The sequence below is a fragment of the Culex quinquefasciatus genome, chromosome 3 (assembly GCF_015732765.1).
Source record: "Culex quinquefasciatus strain JHB chromosome 3, VPISU_Cqui_1.0_pri_paternal, whole genome shotgun sequence".
In the NCBI taxonomy this organism is placed as follows: Eukaryota; Metazoa; Arthropoda; class Insecta; order Diptera; family Culicidae; genus Culex; species Culex quinquefasciatus.
The window spans coordinates 33,882,129-33,907,892 of NC_051863.1; the positions used below are offsets into that span (position 1 = coordinate 33,882,129).

The window sequence follows — 25,764 nt, forward strand, 5'->3', positions numbered from 1 at the left end:
AGAAAACTTCTTAAAAAACTCTAAAAAATCATTAAATCTTCGATAATTGAGCTTTTCCAATTTATTTTTTCCATTTCTTATTCAAAATTTACCTTCAAGAAGGGAAATCTCTCAAAAATTTCACATTTTTCCCTTCTTTTTTTAAATTTAATCTTATCTCATTTAAATATTTTGCAATTATGTTTTTCAATGCAATTTTTGCTTCTTTTTTATATTTAACTTGAAGACGGAAAATCTCTTCCGCATTAAACATTTCTCCTTATTGCTGCACCTTTTTCCTCAGTTAATTTTTTGCAATAAATTTTTTATGCATTTTTTAGAAAGAAATTAAGTAGAACTTAAATGAAAAAAAAAACAGAATTTTCAATAAAGGTACCATAAAACGGGAAGACTTTGTTAGCCGGCGTGACTTTGATAGGTTTGCGATGTTTCCGCAAAATGAAGAGTACAATTAAAATACGTACGGAATTGTTTAGAATAAATCTGACCGTGGAAGAGAAGTGTCCAAAGAACCTCAAAAAGAACTTTTCATAAAGTTTTGAAAAGTTTAAAAAGTTAGTTAACTAGTAGTTGGTTAGTTAGTAAAGAAAATGTTGATGAAAGTCATTATTTTAAACTTCTCAAAGTGTAATGATTTTCTCAATGAACATGATTTTCAATCGGAAGACGGAATGCATTTTCGGATTCTTTGACCAATTTTCCACTAGGAGAAGGTAAATAAAAAATAAGTAAAATAAGTTTGTAAATAGGTAATAAATAATACAGTCGACTCTCTGGTTGTCAATATCCAAGGGACCGTCGAGGAAGAGAATCATCAGTTTACAGAACGATGAAAAATGAAGACTCGATTGAAAATATTTTTCTCTTGATACCCAGCTATGGGAGAGAATCATGGCAACGTCCATCAAACAAAAACAAACTAATGTCAAACACCCTTCAAAGCTTCGTTTCGCCAAGAAAAATGTCTATGCAAGCCATGAGAAAGTGAAATTATTGACAACCGGAAGAGATTTTTAAAGCAAACAGAATCCAAGGGACAGTCGAGGAAGAGATCCTTCAAGCAAGGGAAAATATCGAGGAATGAAGCTAATTGAAGTATGCAGATTGAAGGGACTGAAGAATTCATCGATAGATGGAGAATTATTAATATCGAGAAGATCGACAGCCAGAGAGTCGACTGTATGTGTTTTTGAAACACAATTCAAAAAAAATCTCCAAATGTATGGGCAATTTCAGTTGAACAAAATTAATGTAAAATGTGAAAACTTGTGATAAGTGCTCCGAATTCAGTATAAAATGCAATATAAATCGATAATTTTATAAACAAAACTCGTTTTAACAAATTCCAGGCAAAATTCCGACTTTTTACAATTTTACCTAAAATTTATATTTATTTTGTTAAAAAGCTTATATACATAGTTAACTAATTGTAAACATTGTTTTTTTTAATTCAAAACAATATCAGCAACTTCAGTGATGGTACATTTAACGTAGAAATAAAGTTTGAACATCTTAAATATTTTAACAACAAAAACTATGACAATCAAAGTCACCCCGGAATTGAAACTAAGAATTTTAACGTAACTATTTTTCTAAAAATTATTGAAAAAAACTTTTTTTTTCAATATCGTGAATTGACTTTGTGTGACCTTCCCCAGTACATGTTTTAAAAATAATAATCTTGAGCAAAACCTTACCTGTTGGAAAGTATTCCAAAAACAAATTGAAATCCTAACAAAGTAGCTCCGGTTTACGGTATGCAAAATACAAATGAAAAATTACGCAGATGTGAAACATTTTAATATTGGAAAAAGGTGAATTCTTCAAAGTTGAATTTAAAATAAAAGAAGGGAATATTTCATAGGCAGACTCAATTGTCAAATATTAAAAAAATGCAGAATATTAAAAGAAGGACAAAATGTGCATCTTTTGAGAGATTTTGTCTTCTTAGGGGTTTTTTTATATATAAAAAAGGAAAAGTTGCTTAACCCTCTACTGCCCATTTTTTCGAAATACTTTACAACTCTTGTTTTAATTTTTTCATGCTTTATTTTTAATATTTTAATTTACATTTATCTTGTAAGTATGTGTTTGTTTTTGGTAGTATTTGGCCTATATAATTATATTTTGCCTATCTTATTTTTCCACGTTTAACAGTCACTTTTTCAATAAAAACAAATAAAAAAGTATAAAAATTTAAATCAAGAGCCATGGTTTCAATATTTTAATGAAAAAAGTGTTTTAAAACGCTTTATACACCTGTCCAGTTGTTTTGCCATCATTATTAGTTTCCAAAATATCTAAGTATTGACAAAAATTGGGATTTCATAAAAATTCAAAACATTTTTTAAACAAGCCTAAACATGCTAAATATGATTATCAATGCAGAAAAATGCATTTTAGATTGTTTTCAGTTGATGAGACTTTTATTATCATGAAAATTTTGAAGTTTTTTGAAAAAATATTTGTTTTGCCCCCTGATTTTTCAGACCAATTTTGAAGGGGGGGTGACATAAACTTTGAAAAATATTTGCAACGGCCTTACTGTTTTAAACACAACTAAACAACTTTGAAAAGCAGTTTATAAATTGGTCAAATGATCACATATTTTTATTATATTCCTTCTTTTATTCACAAAATAAAATCATATTTTTTATAATTTCGGTTTTCGTGCTGTTTGGCTGCCTTTGGATATTTTTATTTTTGATTAATATGTTTTACAGTTTAAAGCCTTTCTATCATTAACGGAATTGATTGCCCATTTTTGACAAGTTTCAAATATTTCTAAATTTTTGGGTCTTAAAACACTGACCTACAAAAATTGAAAAAAATGACTGCGCAGACTCAACACCAGGGGAAGCATAAAGTTTGGGGTCCCCAAAATCACGTGCACTTTGAATTTTACAAAAATAGTCTGTTTGGGCCGAATGGTTTTTCTCCAAAGTATGTATGGAGAAATAGGGTGGTTCGTCGCTCTTGCATACAACCCAAAAATTGCATGCAATATGTAGGAGAACCGAACAGCACTGATTCTCCATACAAACTTTGGAGAAAAACCATTCTGCCCAGACAAACTGTATTTGAAAAAATCAAATTGCACGTGATTGTGGGGACTCCCCTCGTGTTGAGTTTGCCCAGAAATTTTTTTGGTCGGTGTAATTTACTAGCTCATTTTCAAAACATTTATTTTTAAGACATAATTTCTGTATCGTTCTCCATAATGTTCTCAAATATTGTTTCAACAAAAAATACAAATTTGAATATAATTAACAGTTTAACGAAATAATTGCATTTTCTCTGATAATGTTCACTGTGCCAACATCTTAGTCAACTCGGTCTTTCGTCGATGTTTTCATTCCTCTGGTATATCACAGTTCAACAGTACATTGGCAAACAATAGGAAGTGGTGTCATTGCTTCATCCTATACCGAATCTTAATCGTTTGCTTTAGTGCCTTCAATCTCTCAGCGTGAATCAGTATTCTGTTTAGATTTTGATTAGTTTCATTGACTTTCTTTGATCTTTTCACAAATTGCAATGCAGTACTTGGATTTTTACATTTTTGTACCTAAACCTAACTATTGATTTTTCGTCAACCTCTCTATAAAACTATTCTAACAACATTTTACACAATCCTTCGTTCAATTCCTGGCGTTTCCTTTCTCCCCCCGCTCCCGTAACCGTAATTAATGTATTTCAACTTGATGCACGTGTTGCCGGTGCTGCTTCAGCGGGCTGCTACTGCCCGACTCGGTCGCGTCTTGGTCGTCCTGTCGTTGCTCTTCGAAAATCGTTGTAACCCCGGATGGTGTTCCACCACCCACTTGCTGTCCCGTGGGGGTGGCAATGGCGACTGGAGTGCTACTTGGAGGCTTCGGGATGGGCACCGGAGACGGGAGGTACTCCCCCGTGGCCTTTAATTATCTTATAATCGGTGCCGACCGGTCGTTCGTTTTCGTCGTCCGCAGCTTCACCGTCGCGAACTGGGATGCCCTGGACGAGGGGGGTGGGAGGTTGTTGGCAAAAGGGATTTTGTTTGTTCAGGTCCAGTCCGTTGGAGGGTCGCACGAGGATAAAGAGAGGAAAGAGAAAACGGAGAAAAGGCGAGATTAATTAATCAACGTAATTATGATGCAAATTTGTGCAGGATGTGGTGGAGTTGGCTTGTACGTCTATGAATAACAGGAATTTCAACACACGTATTTTCAAAAAGGCTAACAGGAGAGATGAATGCACGAAAGTGTTTAGTCTTTATAAGCTGAAAAAACACACTCAGTTTGTGTAAGTTTTAGACTAGATTAACCCCAAAAATACATTTTACTAAATGCTATAGAGCAGGTGTTTGAGACTATTGCAAAAAAATCCTGATATTTTTGTTTTTGAAACTTCAAAAAAGTAAAAGATTTGGGAATAATTTTCATCTGAATTATTAATTATTTGGAAAGTACATCATAACATGAGACAGGGTTGCCAGATCTTCAATGGACTCATTGGAAAGGCCTTTTGATTACCTATTCAACGAAATATAACCTCCCAAGTAACATTTTTTTTCCAGGAGTTCTACAAGAGCTCTTCAAGATAGCTACAGCATAGCAGTTTGGACCGCGGTAGGATAAAATTCTCTTCAAAACTTCTTCAGGAGTTTGGAAGAGTTCTTGAAGAGAGTTTTATCCTACCGCGGTCCAAACTGCCATACTGTAACTATCTTGAAGTGCTCTTGTAGAACTCCTGGAAAAAAATGTTACTTGGGATGGTGACATTTGGTACGATTTCAGGTCATTTATCTAACATCCGGATATATGGGAAAACTCATTTTTATGCATAACTTTTGAAGTACTTATTGAAACTTATATTATATTGTAACTCGAACTATGGGACCCTAAACCAAGTCGAATGCGACTGGTTTGACAAAAAAACGGTCTAAACACTCAATATTACGCCCTTTTGAATTGTTAGTCTTGATTTTAAATTTTTGAAAAAAAAATTTTTTTGAATAGATCGGAAAATTTCACGAATGTACTTTTTAAATGAAGTTGAAAAATTTTTGCGACAAATATTTCGATTTTTTTTAAATCTGTATTGATTAAAAAAATCATAACTCGGTCAAAGATTTTCTGCCCATTCTGGAAATTTCTGAAGAGTTGACATTTGATGTCCTATAAAACATATCAAAAAATAACAAAAAAATCAAAATAGTGTTTTTTTTTTTTTGCAAATCTGCAAATTGCAACGCAAATTTTAGTGACAAAAAGTGAAATTAAAAATCACCAATTTTCTTTAAACTTGTATCATTCTTTTTTCAGTGTAGTCCATATCCACACCCAAAGTAAAAAGTATCCTTTTTGCCTTCCTCACCTCACTGAGGCAAGGCTATAAAATCACTCAAAAATTGAACTTTTTAAATAAGCCTCCCAGATATACCTTTACGTATACATATCGACTCAGAATCAAATTCTGAGCAAATGTCTGTGCGTGTGGATGGACGTAGAATTTTTTTTCTCACTCACTTTTCTCGGAACTGGCTCGTCCGATTTTGTCCGGATCTATGTTTTTGGATTTGCTTTCAGGTTCTTTAAGTCTTTTTTAAATTTTATCCGGCTTGGTGCAGTACTTTAAAAGATATGTTCGAAAAACTGTTTTGGTTGATACTAAAAAGGGTCATTATTTACATAATTTGAAAGCTCCGGCGGATAGCTGTCGGAACTTTACGCTCAGTGCACGCACACAAACACTGCAGTGCTTTCAAATGGTTCATTAAATTTATCATACCTAGATGGCAGCACTCAGATGTATAGTGTCTTTACTAAGTAAGCGTTAGCCAAAGCTTTCGTAGTGTGTGGTTGCAAGGCTTTTAGGAGGAAGGCAGCAACCACCTTCCGGTGGATTAAGTAACGTTTTCAAGTTCACCCGTCGTCACCCTTTAAGGCTAGTATGCAGATCGGAAGGAAAGGGGTCAAGAAATAGCTTCACGAACAGCAGAACAAAGGAGAGGGAGCGATTTCTTGGGACTTTTCTTCACCCTCTCTGACTTGCTTGCGCTGCCGCTGTTGTCCATTTGATTTTTTTCTTGACCGGTTTCTTCCGAAGTGCGTATAACGCTTTAAAAAGGTATCGAAAATGTACTGAATTTGACATACCCTTTTAAAAGGGTGACGCCGGGTGAACTTTAAAAAAGGATAGAAAGTATCCTTTTTGAGAATTGAAAGTACCCTTTTGAGGGATACTTCTGACTTTGAGTGCATACCTACAACTTTGCCGAAGACACCAAATCGATCAAAAAATTTCTTCAAAAGATACATATTTTTGAATTTTCACATATCATTATTGTATGGACAGCTGCCAAATTTGTATGGAAAATTATATGAACGAACTAATGAGGCTTCTTTGGGCATACCGAAGGCATCAAAAAAGTTTCAGCCGGATTTAAAAATATAAAAAAAATCGAATGTTCGAAATATCATATTTTCCTTTTTCTACCAATTGATATAATAAAATGAGAAAATTTGCTAAAACTTTCTCGAAGAAACTATGGTCCTTAGGGTGTAACACTTTTTGCAATACTGTACAACGAACATTCACAAAAACAATTTTTAAGTTAACTGAAACATAATAAAAAAAATTTAAAAACGCAGGGGAATGCACTTTAAATTATTTTTAGCTGATTGCACTTTAAATTACCCGCAAACTGGACCAAGCTGCCGGCGAGTATGAAAATTATTCATCAATTCATTCATTTAACTTAAAATTACATTGGATTTTTGAATTTTAGAAAAAAAATCCCCTTTATTTTTTGGACTGTTTTGAAAATTGGGGAAGACAAAACTTGGAAAAATGTTTGCAGCAGCCTTATGAGATAACGTCATGATTCGAATTCCCGGACGCTTCGAAACCCGGACACTTCATTTTGTTTTATCAATTATTTGGATATAAGTTCGCATTATGAATGCCAAAACTGTGTTATTTGATGAACTCCAACATCAACTTTCATTTAAAGTTTGTTTGAACGCTGTAGTTAATGCCAAAACAATTAAATACAATATAATTATAAGTTTACCAAAAATGCGAAACATTTCACTTGAAATATTTCATAGACGTTCGAATCACCGGGAAGGCAAAGCAGAAATTTATGGTTACGATTTTCTTAAATTCTAGCAAATTTTTATATAAACTATCGATTGTTTTGATGTTAACAGCTTATTTGAGACCTAAAGAATGCCATTCACTAACATTTCAGTCCAAATTTGTGCGATTCATAAGTAAAATCGAGTGTCCGGAATTCGAAGCAAAAGTGTCCGGATTTCGAATCAGCTTTTATCAGTGTCCGGGATTCGAAGCACAAGAAGTCATTTTAATTTTAAAATTCTGATGAAAAATTGTTTTAAAAGACATATTTTGCATGCATTTTCTTGAAACTGACTGTTTATACTACATCATGATGATATTTCTACATTTCCAACTTATTACATGATTTTTTGGCAGCTATAACAAAAATGATATGCTTCTAAGTGTCCGGATTTCGAATCATGACGTTATTTGAAATTCAGATAGTTATTAGTAAACTCTGTGAAATGTTTCATAATACGCCTTAAGGTATTCTATGTGCTCTGAAAAGATACAAACTGATTACGAACCTTATGGAGCACCCGCCGTCGAGCAGTTTTTGCTTTTTTCTACAATGTATTTCTTATGGATCGTTCTGTCAAAAACTGCTCGACGGCGGGTATACTCCATTGTACAAAAAAATTAATAGCGAAATATCCTGCATAATTCGAATTGAAATATGTGACGTTTGAATAAAGTTTTCATTAAAAAAAGAAACTTGCTTGTTAATATTTTCAGACCTTTATATTTTTAGATTTCAGCTGAAGAGTTTCGCGATGGTATCAATCAATGGAGCACCCGCAGTCGAGCAGTTTTTGACAGTTCGCTCCATAAGAAATACATTGTAGAAAAAAGCAAAAACTTCTCCAATGGAAATGCTCCATTGTTATCGAATTTAAATATAAAGTACTTAACCCATTAGTGAAATCTAAAAAACTTTACTGAAATTTGTTGTTTAAGGGCATGGGTTAAGTTAAAAGACAGTTTAAATGTGAGCAATTCCAGCCTTAAGCGGTATACGCACTTTGGAAGAAACCGATCAAGAAAAAAATCAAATGGGCAGCAGCGGCAGCGCAAGCAAGTCAGAGAGGGTGAAGAAACGCTCCCTCTCCTTTTCTGCTGTTCGTAAAGCGGTTTCTTGACCCCTTTCCTTCCGATCTGCATACTAGCCTTTAAACAGGATTTTTTTAGATACTTTATCCTCGACCCTCTCCGATTTCAATGAAACTTTGTAGACATGTTATCCTACGCTTATGTATGCCATTTTTGTGTATATGGAGCCAGTTTCACTCGATAACGACATTTGAGAAGGGTGTAAGTGTTTTTAATATTTTTGTTATTCGGAATTTAAATATCGCTGTATCTCGAAGCCGTTGCATCGTATCAAAAGTGTCTAAAGACAAACTTCTAGGAAATTTGACGGGCTTTCCGAAAAAAAAATACACTGAAAGAAAAATCACGCTACTTTTATGAGATTTTTTAATGTTTATGTTAAAAAGTCAAATTTGAAGGTGAGCCCACGATTTTTTTCGTTAAAATTTTTTGTGAAAATAGCCTAAGATGTTACAAAAAGACTCAAGAAAAATGCAGGATGGAGCAACTCACCTAAAAAATATAAAAATCATTTACTGAAACGGGATTTTTTAAGTGTTCTAAACGTATTTTTTTTCAGAAACCAAATACGGGAATCGATTCTTCAGACAATTTTACATAAAAGTCTCCATATTGACTAACGTCATGATTCGAAATCCGGACACTTAGTAGCATATCATTTTTGTTATAGCTGGCAAAAAATCATGTAATAAGTTGAAAATGAAGAAATATCATCACACTGAAATAAAAAAAAGTACCAAATTCCTAAATTCTAGGAATTTTGCCTCCTTTCCTTATTAAGTAATCCAAAAAACCCGATTACTAAATAAGGAAAAGTAGCAAAATTCCTAGAATTTAGGAATTTGGTACTTTTTTTTATTTCAGTGCAGGATGTATTATTAACAGTCAGTTTTAAGAGAATGCATGCAAAATATGTCTTTTCTAACAATTTTTCATCAGAATTTGAAAATTAAAATGACTTGTTGTGCTTCGAATCCCGGACACTGACAAAAGCTGATTCGAAATCCGGACACTTTTGCTTCGAATTCCGGACACTCGATTTTACTTATGAATCGCACAAATTTGGACTGAAATGTTAGTAAATGGCATTCTTTAGGTCTCAAATAAGCTGTTAACATTAAAACAATCGATAGTTTATATAAAAATTTGCTAGAATTTAAGAAAATCGAAACCATAAATTTCTGCTTTGCCTTCCCGGTGCTTCGAACGCCACTGAAATATTTCAAGTGAAATGTTTCGCAGTTTTGGTAAACTTCTAATTTTATTGTATTTTATTGTTTTGGCATTAACTACATCGTTCAAACAAACTTTAAGTGAAAGTTGATGTTGGAATTCATCAAATTACACAGTTTTGACATTCATAATGCGAACTTATATCCAAATAATTAATAAAACAAATTGAAGTGTCCGGGTTTCGAAGCGTCCGGGAATTCGAATCAATCCTCCTTCTGAAAACAGAATATTTTTTTGTACAGTTCAGTGGATGGTAGTAACCTGTATAGTAAATTAGCTTAAATCATCAAAAAACGAGTTATTTTGAAAAGTGGTCAAAGACAATCTTATGGGAAATTGGACGAGCTTTCCGTTAAAAATAATTACAAGACTGAAAAATCATGTCTGTCATACAGAAATTGTCAAAACCCATCAAAAAGCACTCAAAGAGCACTTTAAAAAAAAATGTCTTTTTAACATAAAAATTAAAAAATCTCATAAAAGTAGCGTGTTTTTTCTTCCAGTGTATTTTTTTCGAAAAGCCCGTGAAATTTCCTAGAAGTTTGCCTTTGCCCACTTTTTGATAAGATGCAAGATGGCTTCGAGATACAGCGATATTTAAATTCCGAATTACAAAAATATTTAAAGCACTTGCGCCCTCCTCAAATGTCATTATCGAGTGAAACTGGCTCCATATACACAAAAATGGCTTATATAAGCGCAGGATAACATGTCTACAATGTTTCATCGAAATCGGAGAGGGTCGGATACAACCGATTCCCTATTTGACATGGAATCGCTCCATAGCATTTTGAATTTTCATACGACCGTTTCAAATGTAAGCTACATTTTTGAACCTTTAAACTATTTTCTCTTGAAAGCCTAACCTAATAACCAGCTGAAATATGGGTCTTATTATTTTGGACAAGGAAAACCCACACCAATTTTGGGCCCAATCGGGCAACTTATTTTTGCTGTTTTCGTGGGGAATTGCTGATATATTTGCCATTTTATTTACATAAATCATCCGGTATAAAAATAAAACAATGTCCTCATGAAATAAAACACAAACTGCTTTGGGGGTAAAATAACTTTATTTCCAATATCGGTTAATTACAATCAATATTCGTTGTACAAATCATACATAAATTATGTGGTAGAAACAAATCAACTCTGTAGAGAAATCTTAAATCTACTGTAAAACAAAGAATGAAAAGAAAAACACTCAAATTTACAAAGCAACAAAATGATAAACTGTAATGGGTTAAAACTATGCTAACTTTTTCTTAACCTAAACTTTCTTAACCGCTAAACTATAACTGTAAACCAACGATTTTACCTTCTCGCGTTAAACGAAAAAATACAAAACGAAACTCAAAACGTGAAATCTCTTCCTCTTGTGTCCGGGTGGTAAGTTGGTGTTAAGTGGTGTTGGTAAGCTCGCGATACACGGTTGCCTACCCGTAGGCGTTTCGACAATGCGTTCGATTCTCTCTTCTTTATTGGCACATTAGTTCGTGTTTATAACAGGTTCCATCCTCACGTGGTTTAAAAGTAAAGTTTCTGTCCCTAGAAAATAATACTCAAAAATACTCTGCTCTTACGCTAGTGGTTTCTCACTTATGTTGGTAATGGTAAAACTAGAATACGGCGTTCATACGATTTTTTGGGGGGCTACCCGTTCGAAAGGCGTTACAGATATTGACTAACATGAGTTGTAACTTAAGCCTAAAGTGGGAAAGATAAAATCAAAATGATGAGAAGTAAAGAGTTAACAATAGAAGTCCGCAACCGAAAAGAAGTCATAATTTGCCTAAACTTTATAATGGTTGATAATTTCCGTAACAATAGTAAAACTAGAATCTACTCTTTTTTCTTCAAAAACAGTATGTGAGCACCAAACTTCGCTAGTCGATTCGGAATCGATCCTTTTCAAAAATGGAGTTTAAGTGTAAAGGGCAAACAAAAGAGGTGTAAATAAAGTCTCTAAAAACAAACTCAACGGTGATTGTAACAATAAGGTTTAGTCGCTTATAGCTAGAAAACTTAAAAAGAGAATCATACACAATAAACCTAACCTAAATGTTGTGTAAAAATTGAGCGCATTAAAGTTCATATCGGGGTTGTCAGGGTTGTTGAGTTGGGTTGGAGTTGCTGGTTTGCACTTTTCTGCAGGGTCACCGATTCGATTGCTTCCGGCTGTTTAACTTGTCTCTGATGTGTGTGTGTCTCTTGTCTGTGTCGACACTTTAGTGTTACTGCTTCGTGTCCTTCTATGAATTACATTTACACTCAGTTGCGTTTGAAAGTCAAATTAAAGTTTTGCTTAAAAGTCATAAGATTTCTTTGAAAATAAATAAATTTCTTTGAATAACTTTGATCAACAATTCAACGGTCAATTTGAACGATTGGAAACTCACCACGGAATGTTTATATTCACCACTGCCGATTGCAACGTGGCGTTCACACCTAGATGGCTATAGTGAGAGTTGATCGATGGTTTTTAATTAAATTGACTTCAAAACAAAGAATTTGTGGCTTTTTACCAAAACTTTAATTCAGCTCTTCCACGCAACCTAGCGCTCAAACGGATCCGTAACGCGACTGTTGTAGAAAAGCTCCTGGAAATACTATTGCAAGCTGATTAAACTCAATCTTTACGCCAGCGATAAAGATTGACTAACCTTAGGGGACGGGGTTTTATGGTGTCGATGATGGTGTACGTGGGTGCTGATCATCCCTACTTCTGACTCTGCATCGTGGACCCCTCGGCGCCCCACAGGTCGTACCACGGCCCGTACGCCTTCCCGTCCGATGCCGTCGACTTGGTTGACTTGCGCTTCTGGTTGCCGTTGTTGGTCACCTTGGCGCTGATGCGCGACTCCTGCTCCGACTCGTACTTGTCCATGTGCATCGCGCCGGTGCTGTTCGCTTTGGACAGCTTCGAGCGACGGCTATCCCGCGGCGGTTCGTCCATCATTTCGTCCTCGAGCATCATCATGGCTTCGTCGTCGTCGACGGCGGTGCCACGGAACGTCGAGAAGGTCATTTTTTCCTCTTGCTTGGGGGTGTTTTCCATGCGGTTGTTGGAGGACTCGCCGTTGGACTTGCGAGCTTCGGAGCGGCTCTTGTCTCCTCGATTTTTCCTCATCATCATGTCGGCGGCGGAAACAAGGTGATCGTCCACCACGATGCAGTCATACGCGTCGGAGCTGGACGAGTTGCGCTCGGTGTCGGTACCGCTGGAGTAGTACTGCTTGAGGATCTCCTTTCGGCGTACCGTCTTCATCAGCATCATGTCGTCGTCCATCATGCCATCGTCGTCGTAGAAGCTCGTGTCCTGGATCATGATCGAGTCGCTCGGGATGATCGCAAAGTCGTCAAAGTGCTGATCCTGGTAGTACTTGTTCAGCGCATCGTTGTTCCGGTTCTTGCTGCTTTCCCGCTCGCTGGTACGGTACTTGTCCTTGCCCTTCACCTGCTGTTGCATCGACTCTCCGTAGATTTGCTCCTCCTGCTCCAACCTGTTGACGTAGCTGTTTCGGTTGTTGTTGCTATCCTGTTGCTGCTGCTTGCTTGACTTGGACGGCTTGCGGTCGGACTCTTCGTGGCGGCGATCACGCTCATGACGGTCTTGCCTGTCCTGGCGATCGTGTCTGTCCATTCGCTCCGCTCGATCTTGTCTGTCTTGTCGCTCGTGCCGCTCCTGACGCTCCTGCCGATCCTGTCGCTCGTGTCTATCCTGGCGATCTTGTCTCTCCATCCGTTCCTGGCGTTCCTGCCTCGGCTGACTAACCTTCTTCTGCTGTTGCTGCTGCTGCTGCATCTCGTCCAGCTTGGAAATCCGCTTGTCAATGTCCGACTTGGTGATCGGAAACTTTTCCTGCTCCGGCATCATCGCAATGCTGTGCGGTCTCTCGCGGTGCTCCCGCTCAGCCCTGTCGTGATCCCGCTCTCGCTCCCTCTCCCGATTCCTCATCAGCGTTCCGCTCTCCATCGCACCCATCTGTCTCATCTGCTGCTCCTTCTTCCGAGCAGCCGCTTCCTCCGCCTCCTTCACCGCGATCATCTCCTTCTGCTTCTGCTTCTCGATCTGCTCCTTCTTGCGCATGTTCCGCTTCAGCGTCGCCTCCTTCTTCTCCATTTCGCGCTTCTCCCGACCGGTAGGAATGATGTCGTTGTGCTTCCACATGGCCATCCCCTCCAGAATATGATCCTGCGACTTGGAGAACTTCCAGAACGACTTGGTGCGCTTGATCTTCTGCGAGTCGCTCTGATTCGGACCACCGTTCGGGTGACCCTCGGACATTCGCGTCCGCGACCGGTACCCGTACTCCAGCGTTCCCGCGTTGCTGTCTGCGATGTTGCCGAAGCTGTTCGCCTGGCGCATGTGCTGACGGCGCGGTGGAACGATCGTGCCGTAGATGTCGTCGTCGTCGTCGGGCATCATGGACGGATCGCCGCCGCCGCCGCCGCGGCTGTTGTAACGGTACCGATGGTCGCTCAAGTCACGTTCGTTGGAGCGCGGCGACGAGAGGTTCTTCTCCGAGCGGGACGACCTTTGGTGAAGGGGATAAAGTTGGAATCGATCAGTTGGGGAATAGCTTGAGATTGTGTAAAACCAACCTTTCCCATTTTTAGTGCGTTTTTGAAGCTGATTAGTGATCTGCAGCAATTTTTAGTTTATGGTTAGTTTTTTAGTAAGGCGGTTTCAAAAATACCCAGAAAGCTCCTGCTCCAGAACTGTCCAGTCACAAGTAGGCGAGTGAAGCCTATGATTGGTAATAAGGCTGACAACAGATGTTAGTAGCTTGGTTAGCACTGAGCGCCAGTGGACTTTTGTTTGAGTGTAAAAAAAACACCATTTCGTCGTGATCTTGATGACGTTCGTGCACTTTGGTCCAAATTGAGTTAAAAAGTCATGTTATTACCATAAATTATTCCTCTTAACCATTGCAGATACCTGATTTTTATTCTCAGATATTCAACAAAACTAAAAAAAAATTATGCAAAGTTGTCTCTCTTAATACCAAGAGTTTAAAACCATTTAAAAAATAGATATGAAAATAGTTCGAATTTGATCGTGTTATCTTGACACATCCTCCAAGTGCGACAAATTGTCCAACGGAATTTAAGTCAAAGGCATTATGTCACACGTGCATGGTCGACAAATGTTTACATTTTTGAGTGTCACTCGGGACTCCTGCGACCAAATTCAACAAAATTTCGAGAAAATGTACAGAAACGTCAGCCAAACATAACTGGTTTGTGTTTGATTATATTGTTTACAATACGTTTTTCGTGAGATGCCTAAAAGTGACAAACGTGAAAATAGCACAATCATTTCGAAGTACACTCAACCCCCGATGGTTGGTCACTTTTTCGTTTGACACTTTTTAATTTGTACTCCGTTGGTTTGACACTAAGGCAAGCGGAGAGCATGTTGAGCACTGTCAGTGCGAGCCATCTCCATAAGCTTGCGGTTGCGAGAGCAGAAAGGAGAACTCCACTGAAAATACGCCACACTTTTTAGTCAAGTGCCCAAACACTTGAATGATTCAATAAAGCCACATCTTAGATCTAATTTGTTTGTGTTTGAATTTCAAACCAATCCATTATCAAATTCAAGTGTTTTAGCGATTAACTTTTTGGTATTTTTTGACACGTTATTTTCATTCGGGTGGATCAAACTTTTCAAGTGTTTTGCTCATGAATTTGCCCCACTGTGCTGAACTATTCAAAGTGATGAGGAAAACACTTGAAATTGATCTTGTTTTGATTTGAAATGCAGTTTCGTGACAGCTTCGGCAGACTTTGCTTCGTTTCTTCATTTGTGTTTTGGCGGTCCGGTGTGTTCGTTTTTCGCAGGCTTGAATGACCGCGTGAGTTTGCTGCCGCCATGTTCCTGTCCAGTAAATTGCTTGCCCGGTTTGTGGCCGCGAAGACGAGCATCGTCACAAGGCTGTGTCCGTATGGCCAGCGGAAAGGGCTTGGTCTCCCGGACCCGGAAAGAGGCCAACTTTGGCGATAGAGGTGCTTTCCGCAGATTCACCCACTTGATGAGTGGGGAGAAAGATTTTTTTGTGGGGTTTTGTTTTGATTTTGGGATCTATTTTGTGTGATTTGCAGGAAGGATGCGATTGAGCTGCAGATGCCGTACCAGGAAGCGTTTGATGAAATTAAGGAAAACACCCGCCTGGTGCTGGAGAATCGGTGAGAAGCTGGATTCGAATGCATTCCACCCAGGGGCCAAGCAATGCGTCATTCAGATGGTCAATGCACAGTTTGATTAGATGGAACCGACCGCGGTTCCGAATCAACAAGAAGATTCCCCGGGGGCCTCCATCTCCGCAGAAAGCGGTGGTGGCGAACAACCCGAACCTGACCAGGAGGACGATCCCGAGAGCAGGGACAACCGGAAGAAGAGACAATTTTGACAAGCAAAGTTGATAGAAAATAAAAGCTGTCAAATTAATTTTATGACGCAACTTCTTCTATTTTTAACAAACCGAAATCCTTTTCTATTTCACACAAACATGGATTGATTATAGAAGGAAACACCATTTAAAACCGATAGATATAATGTAGTTTTTCATGTGACACAACACATCAAATTCAAGTGTTGTGCTATTGAATTGACAGCATCTTAAGGTGCCCAAAATTCAAGTGTTTTGCGATTGATTTTTGAGTGCTCTGTACAGCAGGGCCAGATCATGTGTAGAACACTTCGTTAAGCTGTGTAAGTTTTGCTCAGTGTCGTAAGATAGCGTGAAAAATGAGGCAGAAGATTCTCTCCGTTCGACCCAGGTTTGATACGCTCACGCACACTATCAAAACAAACGTGTGGTAGTGTGTGTGAACTCCGTGTAAAAGGGGTGTCAAACTTTAAAGTGACCCCGTTCGTTTGATAACTATAACTTGTCAGTCGTTTAGGTGTTAACATCGATGGTCCGTGCAATAGCTGATTGTTCCCAACCACCAGAAATGTTTGAACAAATCATGAAAAAACTCCACCAAATAGTAAAATGCAAACAACAGTCAATCCCACTTACCTTATCGGCACCCGATTGACGGTTTCCTCGTCCGAGTACATCTCCACCTCCGGCTGGGGCTGCGGCTCGTTCGAGAAGCCGCTGTCGTTGCTGCTGTGCAGCGAGGCACTGGCGATTCCGTTGCGGGACGCTTTCGACGGCTTGCTGGCCGACTGCTGAAAAACGGACAAATGTAACCAGATTCTGCCACGGATTTCTGGAGCAGGTGTTCTTACCGGCTTGTTAAAGTTGATCGTAGCGGACGGAGTCTTGCGCTTCTCGACCATCGGCGCTCCGCCGGACGAGGAGAAGCTGTTGGACTGGGGGATGCCCTGGGGCTTGCTGTAGTTTGGCACGACCGGGGTGGGGACGGGGGCCGGGAGCTGTGGTGGTGGGCCCGGCTTGGGTGGCTTTTCTCCGCGCGACAGTCGGCGGAACTGCTTGGACTGGCGGTACTGGATGGTGTCGCCGAACATGCGCGTCGGGGAGACCTCCTCCGGGGGGTACGAGTTGGCACTTTTGGACAGGCTGTCGTCTACCAGGGTGGACTCGAGCGACGAGTCGGGCGTGTTGTCGACTTCGATCTCACTGGGCGGCGCTTTGACCCATTCGCTGATGCTACAAGTAGGAAGGTTAGTGAGGGAAAATATTTTAAGGTTATGTAATGATACCGACCTCTCTTTGTCGTTATCACGTTCATTCTCGGCGTACGCAATCGGGAACCAGCCAAACTTCTGCGTTCGCAGGTTCTCACCAAACTGCCAACCCTTGGCACGATCCCCAACCAGCGCGATCCGGTCGCCTTCCAGGAAGCTCAACTGATTCTCCCCGGATGACAAGTACGCGTACAAGGCCTTAACCGTCGGGCGTTCCCACTGGCTAGTGTCCGAGCTCTTCAGCGTGGCACTCATCATGTGTCCTCCCGGGACGCCAACCCCGACGAGGGTGCTAACGCTGGTGGCACTGCTGTTGTTCAGGTTAAACTCCGACTTGGCACGGGGCATCTGCATCATCGAACTGTTCACCACATCGCCCAGCGATCGCATGTCCAGACAGGAAGCGTCGATCGACCGGGTCTTGCGGAGTTGCGACGCAATCGACTGCGCATCGTCGTCATCGTCTTCCATATCCTTCAGCTGCTTAGTAATAAACATGTTCTCAACGTTCGGTGGCAAAAATTCCCTCGTAGCGGCAACGTCGTTCCAGTTTTCCAGTGACTTTTCGATGATCAGATGTCCCGAGTGGTGGTACGCCATCCAGTGTTTCGCCAGCGAGCACTGCCGCTCCAGCACAAACCCGTACCGGCGCCGCTCCTGCGTCATCGCGTTCTTCAAGCTGTACTCGCAGAACTGGTCCAGCTTGTGCTTCTCCTCCTCGAACGTCTGGATGCTCTTGATCTCCTTCTCGGCGTCCTTGGCCGAACTCTTGGAGTTCTTCTTGCGGTACTTCTTCATCGTGGTCGCCGCCTTGCTGTAACCGTCCGAGCGAAGCTTGTGCTGCTGCAGAAACTTCTTCTGCTCGAACTGCACCACCTTGGTGTCCTTCTCCAGGTTTGTCTCCAGCGGCACCAGCAGGTCCACGTAGAACGCTTTAAGCTGTGTTAGGGTGGATAAAAAACAAAATTTCAACAACTTTCTCTCAAACCTATAATTTGCACAATGTGTGTTGTTCCGTGTCCCCCCAGCCCAAACGATAATTTATGATCAACGCGTTGACCACAAGCAACGCAAAAATAATAGCCTGGACTCGTGTGCACAAATCGATAACAGTTCAACTAGGGCTTGGAGTAAAAACACAAATCATACACCCGGGGAGCTTGTTCACTATACTGTAGGTCTCTTACAATGTTCATGTGCTGGTCCTGGATCTCTTTGTAGACTCCGACGATGTTCATCAGGGCGGAACCTGGATTTGATAAGGGAGAGAGACAGAGAGATGGAGAAAGCAGAAATTAGTGGTTGGTGGTCGGCTTTGGTTGGGGAAATAAATTAAAATTAGATGAGTGGTTGTTGGGAATGTATGCGAAAACCGACGTAAGGGAAATTGCAAAATGCTGTACTTGTTTTTCCACCAGATTTGCATTTCCTAATTTAATTTAATCAATATGAATATTTGCTTTCACTAAACCGTAGGACAAAATTCCATTCAATTCGTTCAAATCTATTGTTTTGATTGTTAGAGAAAATATACCATTCTAGAATGTTTAAACGTTGAGCCTCCTTACATGACATTTGCAAACTCTAGAGACTTGTTTTTTTATATCTTTGCCTTATTTCTTCGCGTTTATTATTGTAAAAATAGTTCTGAGAAACAGGATAAAAAAACTAAGCTATAATGTAAATTTTCATTGAAAAATCATGTACAATTGTTTGTTTACAAAAAAATAAATCATTTAATTTATCAGATAAAAAAATGTTAACTGAAATGAATAAAAACATTTGACGGTATCATAACTGTAGTGATTCTTAAATCATTTTATTATTTTGTTATAAGTTTTTGAAAATCGTCTTTGAAATTTGGAAAATTTCAAATAAAAAAATTTAAAATTTTTTTGAAGAAAAGCAAGGGTTACCTTTAGAAGGGTTTTATATAGCTGAATAAAATTCTTTAAAATTTAGCTGATCGGATAACAAATGAGATTCATCAAATGTCACTTGATAAGCTGACGATTTTTCAACAAAAATTATCTCAAAGTTCGGAAACAGATATGCTTTCCTTACGATTTTCAAATTATTTTAAAGTAAGGCACTGTTGAAATATTTTTTGCAAAAAATGTTCATAATTTAACTCAAAACATAAAATAAGTTTTAAAGTTATTTTTTTGTATTGCATTTCTGATGAAAAAATGAAGCATTAATTGTAGTTTATGCAACAAGTTGCAAAAAGAAGATTTTTTCTGCACGAGTCGTACATTTTGCTGAAAACATCAAGTTTTGCAACGAGTTCCATGCAACATTTTTTGCAATTCCGAAAAACACCATTTGGAAGGAATTGTTTGTCAAATGTACTTGTGTTTAGTCAATCCACCACCTAAATTAAAATGATGTTGAAAAGTATTACTTTTCGAAACAAGTGCTGAAAAGTTCAACTTTTCAGCATTTTTTTTTTTGAAAAGTGTTTCTATTCGAGTCTTGCATTTTTTGTAGAGAAAAGTAGGCCGTTTCGTCGTTCTAGAATGACAGAAAAAGTAAACAGTTTCAAGACGGAATTGCAAAAAAAAAAACAATTTAACAAAGAACTGTCTTTTTTTTCGAAAACATATATCCAAATTTTTTTTTCTCAAAATTTATTTCCTCTAAAAGAGCACTCAGCTAGCAAAATCTAAACTTAGAAATATTTACCGTCCCTGTAAAGGATTACGAATTGATCTAAGATGAAAAGGTTTTCGATTCTCTGAATTGCAAATGTAACATCCGGGAGCAGAACTATTAAATTCTAATTAAACACTAATTGAATTGAATTGATTTTCGAAGAAGTAATCTTAATTCTTGTAAAAATGTAAAATTAAAAAAAAACTAATGTTTTGAGAAAAAAAAACTATAATAAATTAATCGCTGATTTCAATTATAATTTTTTTTGCAATTCCGTCGTGAAACTACTTACTTTTCCTGTCATTCTTGAACGACGAAATAGCCTACTTTTCTGTACCAAAAATAACAGAATCGAATACGAGATCGAATAGCAACACTTTTCAGCACTGAAATGGGTGCTGAAAAGTTCAACTTTTCAGCACTTGTTTCGAAAAGTAACACTTTTCAACATTTTTTTGATTCAAACGATTTATTGACAAAATACATGAAAATTTGACATACAATTTCACTCAATGGGTGTTTTTCGGAATTGCAAAAAAATTTGTATGGAACTCGTTGCAAAACTTGATTTTTTCAGCACTCTTCGTAATTATCCAACTCGGTGAACCTCGTTGGATAAATGTACGACTCGTGTTGAAAAAATCCTCTTTTTGCAACTTGTTGCATAAACTACTATTTATTAACTCTTCAACAGTTATTTTATTTGAAGAAAGTGGAATCTCCAAAAGAATCCCATTTCCAACTGCTTTTATTTCTTCATGTACTTCACAATTGTTCTCAAGTTTAAATGTCTTAGTAGATTAAACCATCCCCCCGAATCCCAACAAATGGGACTTCCTCAACATCTTCCGTTTCTTGTTGTTTATGTTGATTTTAATGCTTCTCAAGAAGGGAATCGCTTCATCCGGCAAACCCGGCCCATAATGTTTGGTTCTAAAATTAAATTCACAACGAAAACCGAATAAAGCGCGTTGAGAGCCGGGACTGGAGCTTTCGTATTTTAGGACCTGCCTGAGGGGCTTCCTTGATGGGTGCTGCTGGTGGAAAATGGTTTGTTCCTCGGATTAAGAAAGGAAAATGTTGAGCTACTTCGAGATGAAGTCTGGTTTGCAAAGCTTTCAGGATGGGAAGCTTTTTTTTGTTGGCTTGGAGGATGAGCTCGATGGCATAATCGCTCTAATTAATCCGGAAATCCTGTTTTCATTCAGTTTGTTTTGTGGTTTTTTAAAAGAACGGGGAAAATTCAACGACTTTATGTTCTAGGAATGTGGAGTTTGAATTTGCCTTAAAGGCGCTGTAATTTTATCACTAAAGATAATAAACAGCAATCGGCAATAAACTGCCCCCAATTCCCCATCAAATGGACCCAACCGAAAGCAAATTAATTTCTTCTCCATTCAAACATAAAATCAGAGTACGGGAGACATCGTTATCGAAAGGGACCAAAAAGCCCCCTCCGAACCCTTGATAATGGGTGCAATTGAAGCAATAAATTGCGTCCGAATGGCCATTTCTCTGGGCCCCCAGGTCGGAGGACAGGACTGGAAGTCTAACGATTCTGAATATGGAAAAACATAAAAAAAAGTTCCAATAAACCCAGTATGAAAATATGCCAACCCGAGTTGGTAAACACTGGGCAGGGGGGGACCAACCGGTGTTTGCTTTATGATGGCAGCTTCCATCGTCAATAAATATTTTGAGACCCCCAAAGTTTGGGGGGAGCATGAAATCAAAACAGGAGGAAAATCCTTACTGCACAGTGAGAAAATCTTTGAAAATAGGTAAGCATTTAAAGATAAATATCTTTTTATAAATAAATCTAATTTCGATTTCAAATTTCGAATTCAACTTTAATCTACAAGATTTATTTCAGTTTTTCAAATAACTTTTCATTGTGCAGCATTGCATCATACTTTCGTCACCCTCCTACCACCCCCTAAAGGCACGAAGAGTCGAGGGGGTGCGAATGTTTTTACGTTATTAATATTTTTATTTATGAACTGTTGGGGATGAAATAAATAATACTTCAGTCACGTGGATTGAGTTCTGATGGCCCATCCCCTCCCGCAGTGGGCAATGAAAAGTGCAAGTTATTTATGTTGTGATTTCCCCCCAGGGTTCAATTGACGGCTTTTCTGGTTTTTTATCCTGCCGAGGGGGGTTTTCACAACAGCCATAATTGGTGTAGTGAGTGGTGGAAATAAGTGTCCATTTATGACACACATTGTAATGGTTGATTTTTTAAATGGTTTTGAAGGTGTGAGGCAATTAAGTTGTCTTTTCAACTTCTCAACATTATAACATTTCAACATTTTAACATTTCAACATTTTAACATTTCAACATTTTAACATTTCAACATTTTAACTTTTCAACATTTAAAATTTTCAAATTTTCAACTTTTCAACTTTTCAACTTTTCAACATTTCAACATTTCAACATTTCAACTTTTCAACTTTTCAACTTTTCAACTTTTCAACTTTTCGACTTTTCAACTTTTCAACTTTTTAATTTTTCAACTTTTCAATTTTTCAACTTTTCAACTTTTTAACTTTTCAACTTTTCAACTTTTCAACTTTTCAACTTTTCAACTTTTCAACTTTTCAACTTTTCAACTTTTCAACTTTTCAACTTTTCAACTTTTCAACTTTTCAACTTTTCAACTTTTCAACTTTTCAACTTTTCAACTTTTCAACTTTTCAACTTTTCAACTTTTTAATTTTTCAACTATTTAATTTTTCAACTTATCAACTTTTCAACTTTTCAACTTTTCAACTTTTCAACTTTTCAACTTTTCAACTTTTCAACTTTTCAACTTTTCAACTTTTCAACTTTTCAACTTTTCAACTTTTCAACTTTTCAACTTTTCAACTTTTCAACTTTTCAACTTTTCAACTTTTCAACTTTTCAACTTTTCAACTTTTCAACTTTTCAACTTTTCAACTTTTTAACTTTTCAACTTTTCAACTTTTCAACTTTTCAACTTTTCAACTTTTCAACTTTTCAACTTTTCAACTTTTCAACTTTTCAACTTTTGTCTTTTCAACTTTTCAACTTTTCAACTTTTCAATTTTTCAACTTGTGTGTGTTCTATGTTTTCAATTTGAATCTATTTTTTAGCGTTCAATTTTAATTTGAAGAAGTTTTAAATTACCATCAAACACACAGCACGATCTCCTTACCTAAACTAAAACATTTACCAAACACAACCTCCTCCCGATTGTCCCGCGTCAAAACAGCAAGCAGCTCACCGCGGGAACAAGATTCTCCAATTAAAGTATAAATCACGTCCCTCCAACTCGTTTGCTTCGCTTCCCCTGATCAAATATTATTTATAAGAGCTAGCTGGTTATGCTAAAAAGCTCACGCTGCCATTAGGTTCGAGAAGACCTTGGCGGCAGCAGGTCTGAGTCATGATTAACAATTTTTAACAAGAAATTAGTTTTAAAAATATGAAAAATATTGATGTATGCTAATGCTAATCTCAAAGTTAATTTGTTGCGATAAAATACCTAATTAAACTGGAAACTGTCGAAATGAATTGCACCTCGATTTCACCAAAGTCTTGCACTCTTTGCATGCACGATGAAATGCAGCGAACGAAAACAGCAAAAACAACAGCTTCGAATGACTTTTGGAGGACTCTTTTTTCGTTCTGCATGAGCTTGAATTGCACTACGCTGAACAGTTGAGCGATTTTGGTATGCAAAACGTGTTCGAAAGTGGTGGGTGGGTGTTTCGCTTTTTGAGAGAGCGTCGATGTCGTATGCTGAAAAGATTCCCATGAAAAAGAGAACTTTGCGTACACGTTCTTGATTACGTTAGCTGGGTTATGAACTTTCAAGATTATAAAATTTAGGAAAATTTAATCAAAAAATAAACATTGAAATTTTATCAACTTATAAAAAACATTAATATAAACCAAGTCATTTTTTCAACACACAGATAAGCTGTTATTAAAATGAAACCAACTTGGCCTCGTCCTGCAGAAATCTCGTGCCAACCGGAGGGCATTTTTCGCTGCCATTTTAAGCATTAATTGCATGCAACAAAATCACGTTCCCGCTGCCGGTGCTGCCACCGTTGTTGGTTTAAAGCTTAACCATCCAAACTGGTTAAAGTGGCTTTCGCTGTTTATTAATAAAGAGAAAAAAAAACTTTGCCTCAGACGGTTCTGTGTCGCTGATATGAGAGAGTTAAGGGGGGGAATGGTATTTACTTTCAAGGAGCCTCACGTGGAGTCCACTAAAAACAGGTTCTGGAACCCTTTTTTCCACCCTTCCCGCTGCTGATGCTGCTGCCCATTTCGAGGCAAACTTTCAGGGTGAACCTTAATTTGTGCGCCGAGCGGTATAAAACAGGATTAAACGTAGCACCGTGTGGTCGAGTACGAGGGCAAGGCTTATCTTGAAAGTCGTGGTTGTAATAACACTCAACAGTTTACGATTGCTGATTGCGGGGACCCCTACCTGGTTGAGTGCAATTTTAATATGGGATCAGAGATTGTTTGAACACTCATTTTTTTTTAATCAATTGGACGGTTTCCACGCGAAATCGACCACTCAAAATCCGGACCTTCTCCAATCTTAATAAAACTTGCTGGATCGTTTTTCCTACTCAAATCAACAACTCCTGTGCACTCAGTTTAGTCATTCACAATGGCATTTGAATTTTAGGATTTTTTTTAGTTTTAAATTATTGGTAATTACATTTAAATTGAAAAAATCATATCTTTCGAAGCAGATGTTCAAAAAATCGATCGAAAGTGTGTTTTAACGAAAATCGTGCGCTCTTTTCAATGAAAATATTTCCAAAAGCCGAAACTTTCATTTTCGATCAAAAAACAGCCAAAAATCAAATTTTCTTCGAAAATCAGGCTGAATACACCCTTTGATTCAAATTTTGCCATTACCATTCGAAAGAGCGGACAATTTCCCACTTTTCTTCCATAGACACCAAGTTGGAGCGAAAGCGTTTTCGAGTGGTTTGTAAATAAAAACCTTTTTTCGTTTTTTTTATTTTTTTCCAAAAAACTAAATTACATGTTTTATGGCAGATTTTGTAACAGATCCCATTTTTAAACTTAAAATAAAGTTCTGCTTCCGTGTTTTTGAGTTTTTCCTTGACGTACCAGTTTCAAATACATATAAAAGGAACGAAATAATTACTAAAGATAACCAAAAAAAGATGCATTTCCTGAACCACTTTTATTATGGAAAAATGTTTATCTCATTCGTCAGTGTTGTTAATACCTGCAAAATAGTTTTTTTTTCTTATTTTATTTTCCAAATTCATCTCGAAACATCATTTATTCGTGTTTATCAAAACTATTTGTGTAGATTTGAAGCTAATTATATCAAGAATAAATTTGCAGAATAAACATGCTATTTAATCAAATCTCTGAAAAGCTACAACAATTTTTGTATAGAAAAGCTGCAAATTGTAAAATTCTGTGATATTTATTCCCTTTTCGTTCTACTATTACTAAAATTGCTCAGGATGACAAATCAAAAATTCTGTGTTGGATTTCAATTTTATTTTAATTGTAGGAAAAAAATACGTTGACAAATTATTGAACATCTTACAAAATTCTGCTAAGTGACTTACAACAATTTTCCGGGCAAACGGCATGGCCATACTCTAAGGTGCTCGGATCGGCTTCAAATCTTCGGGATTCTCTACCCAAAATAGTTTTATACATAATTTTTGTTAGGTAATTAGGGTGGTTCCTGGCACGTCAGGGTGTGCTTTAAAATGTTTAAACCAACTTAAGTTATCCGGTTTGTACATGGAAAGTGACTAATTTGGTTTCAAGGAAAAATACGCATTAGTTCAGTTTAAACGGCGTTTTACAATGATTAAAAAAATAGGAAAAAAAAATATTTTGCAGGTATTAACAACATTGACGAGTGAGATAAACATTTTTCCATAATAAAAGTGGTTCAGGAAATGCATCTTTTTTGGTTATCTTTAGTAATTATTTCGTTCCTTTTATATG

General features: G+C 37.6%; 1 protein-coding gene across 11 annotated transcripts in view; it reads right to left on the bottom strand.

The window, feature by feature from the left end:
• Nucleotides 1–10,501: 10,501 nt before the first annotated feature.
• LOC6039483 (zinc finger CCCH domain-containing protein 13) overlaps nt 10,502–25,764 on the bottom strand; it is a 215,511-nt gene continuing 200,248 nt past the window's right edge. For 4 of the 11 annotated variants that reach the window (XM_038259587.1, XM_038259585.1, XM_038259586.1 and 1 more), the window contains 5 exons: nt 18,301–18,362; nt 17,133–18,052; nt 16,694–17,075; nt 16,479–16,633; nt 10,502–13,985 (listed from right to left, as the gene is read on the bottom strand). In XM_038259587.1, coding sequence (XP_038115515.1) covers nt 12,167–13,985; nt 16,479–16,633; nt 16,694–17,075; nt 17,133–18,052; nt 18,301–18,362 — 3,338 coding nt within the window. In that variant the 3' untranslated portion in view covers nt 10,502–12,166. The remainder of the gene's footprint in view (nt 13,986–16,478; nt 16,634–16,693; nt 17,076–17,132; nt 18,053–18,300; nt 18,363–25,764) is intronic. The other 7 variants (XR_005278194.1, XR_005278195.1, XR_005278191.1 and 4 more) reach the window with 7 other exon arrangements.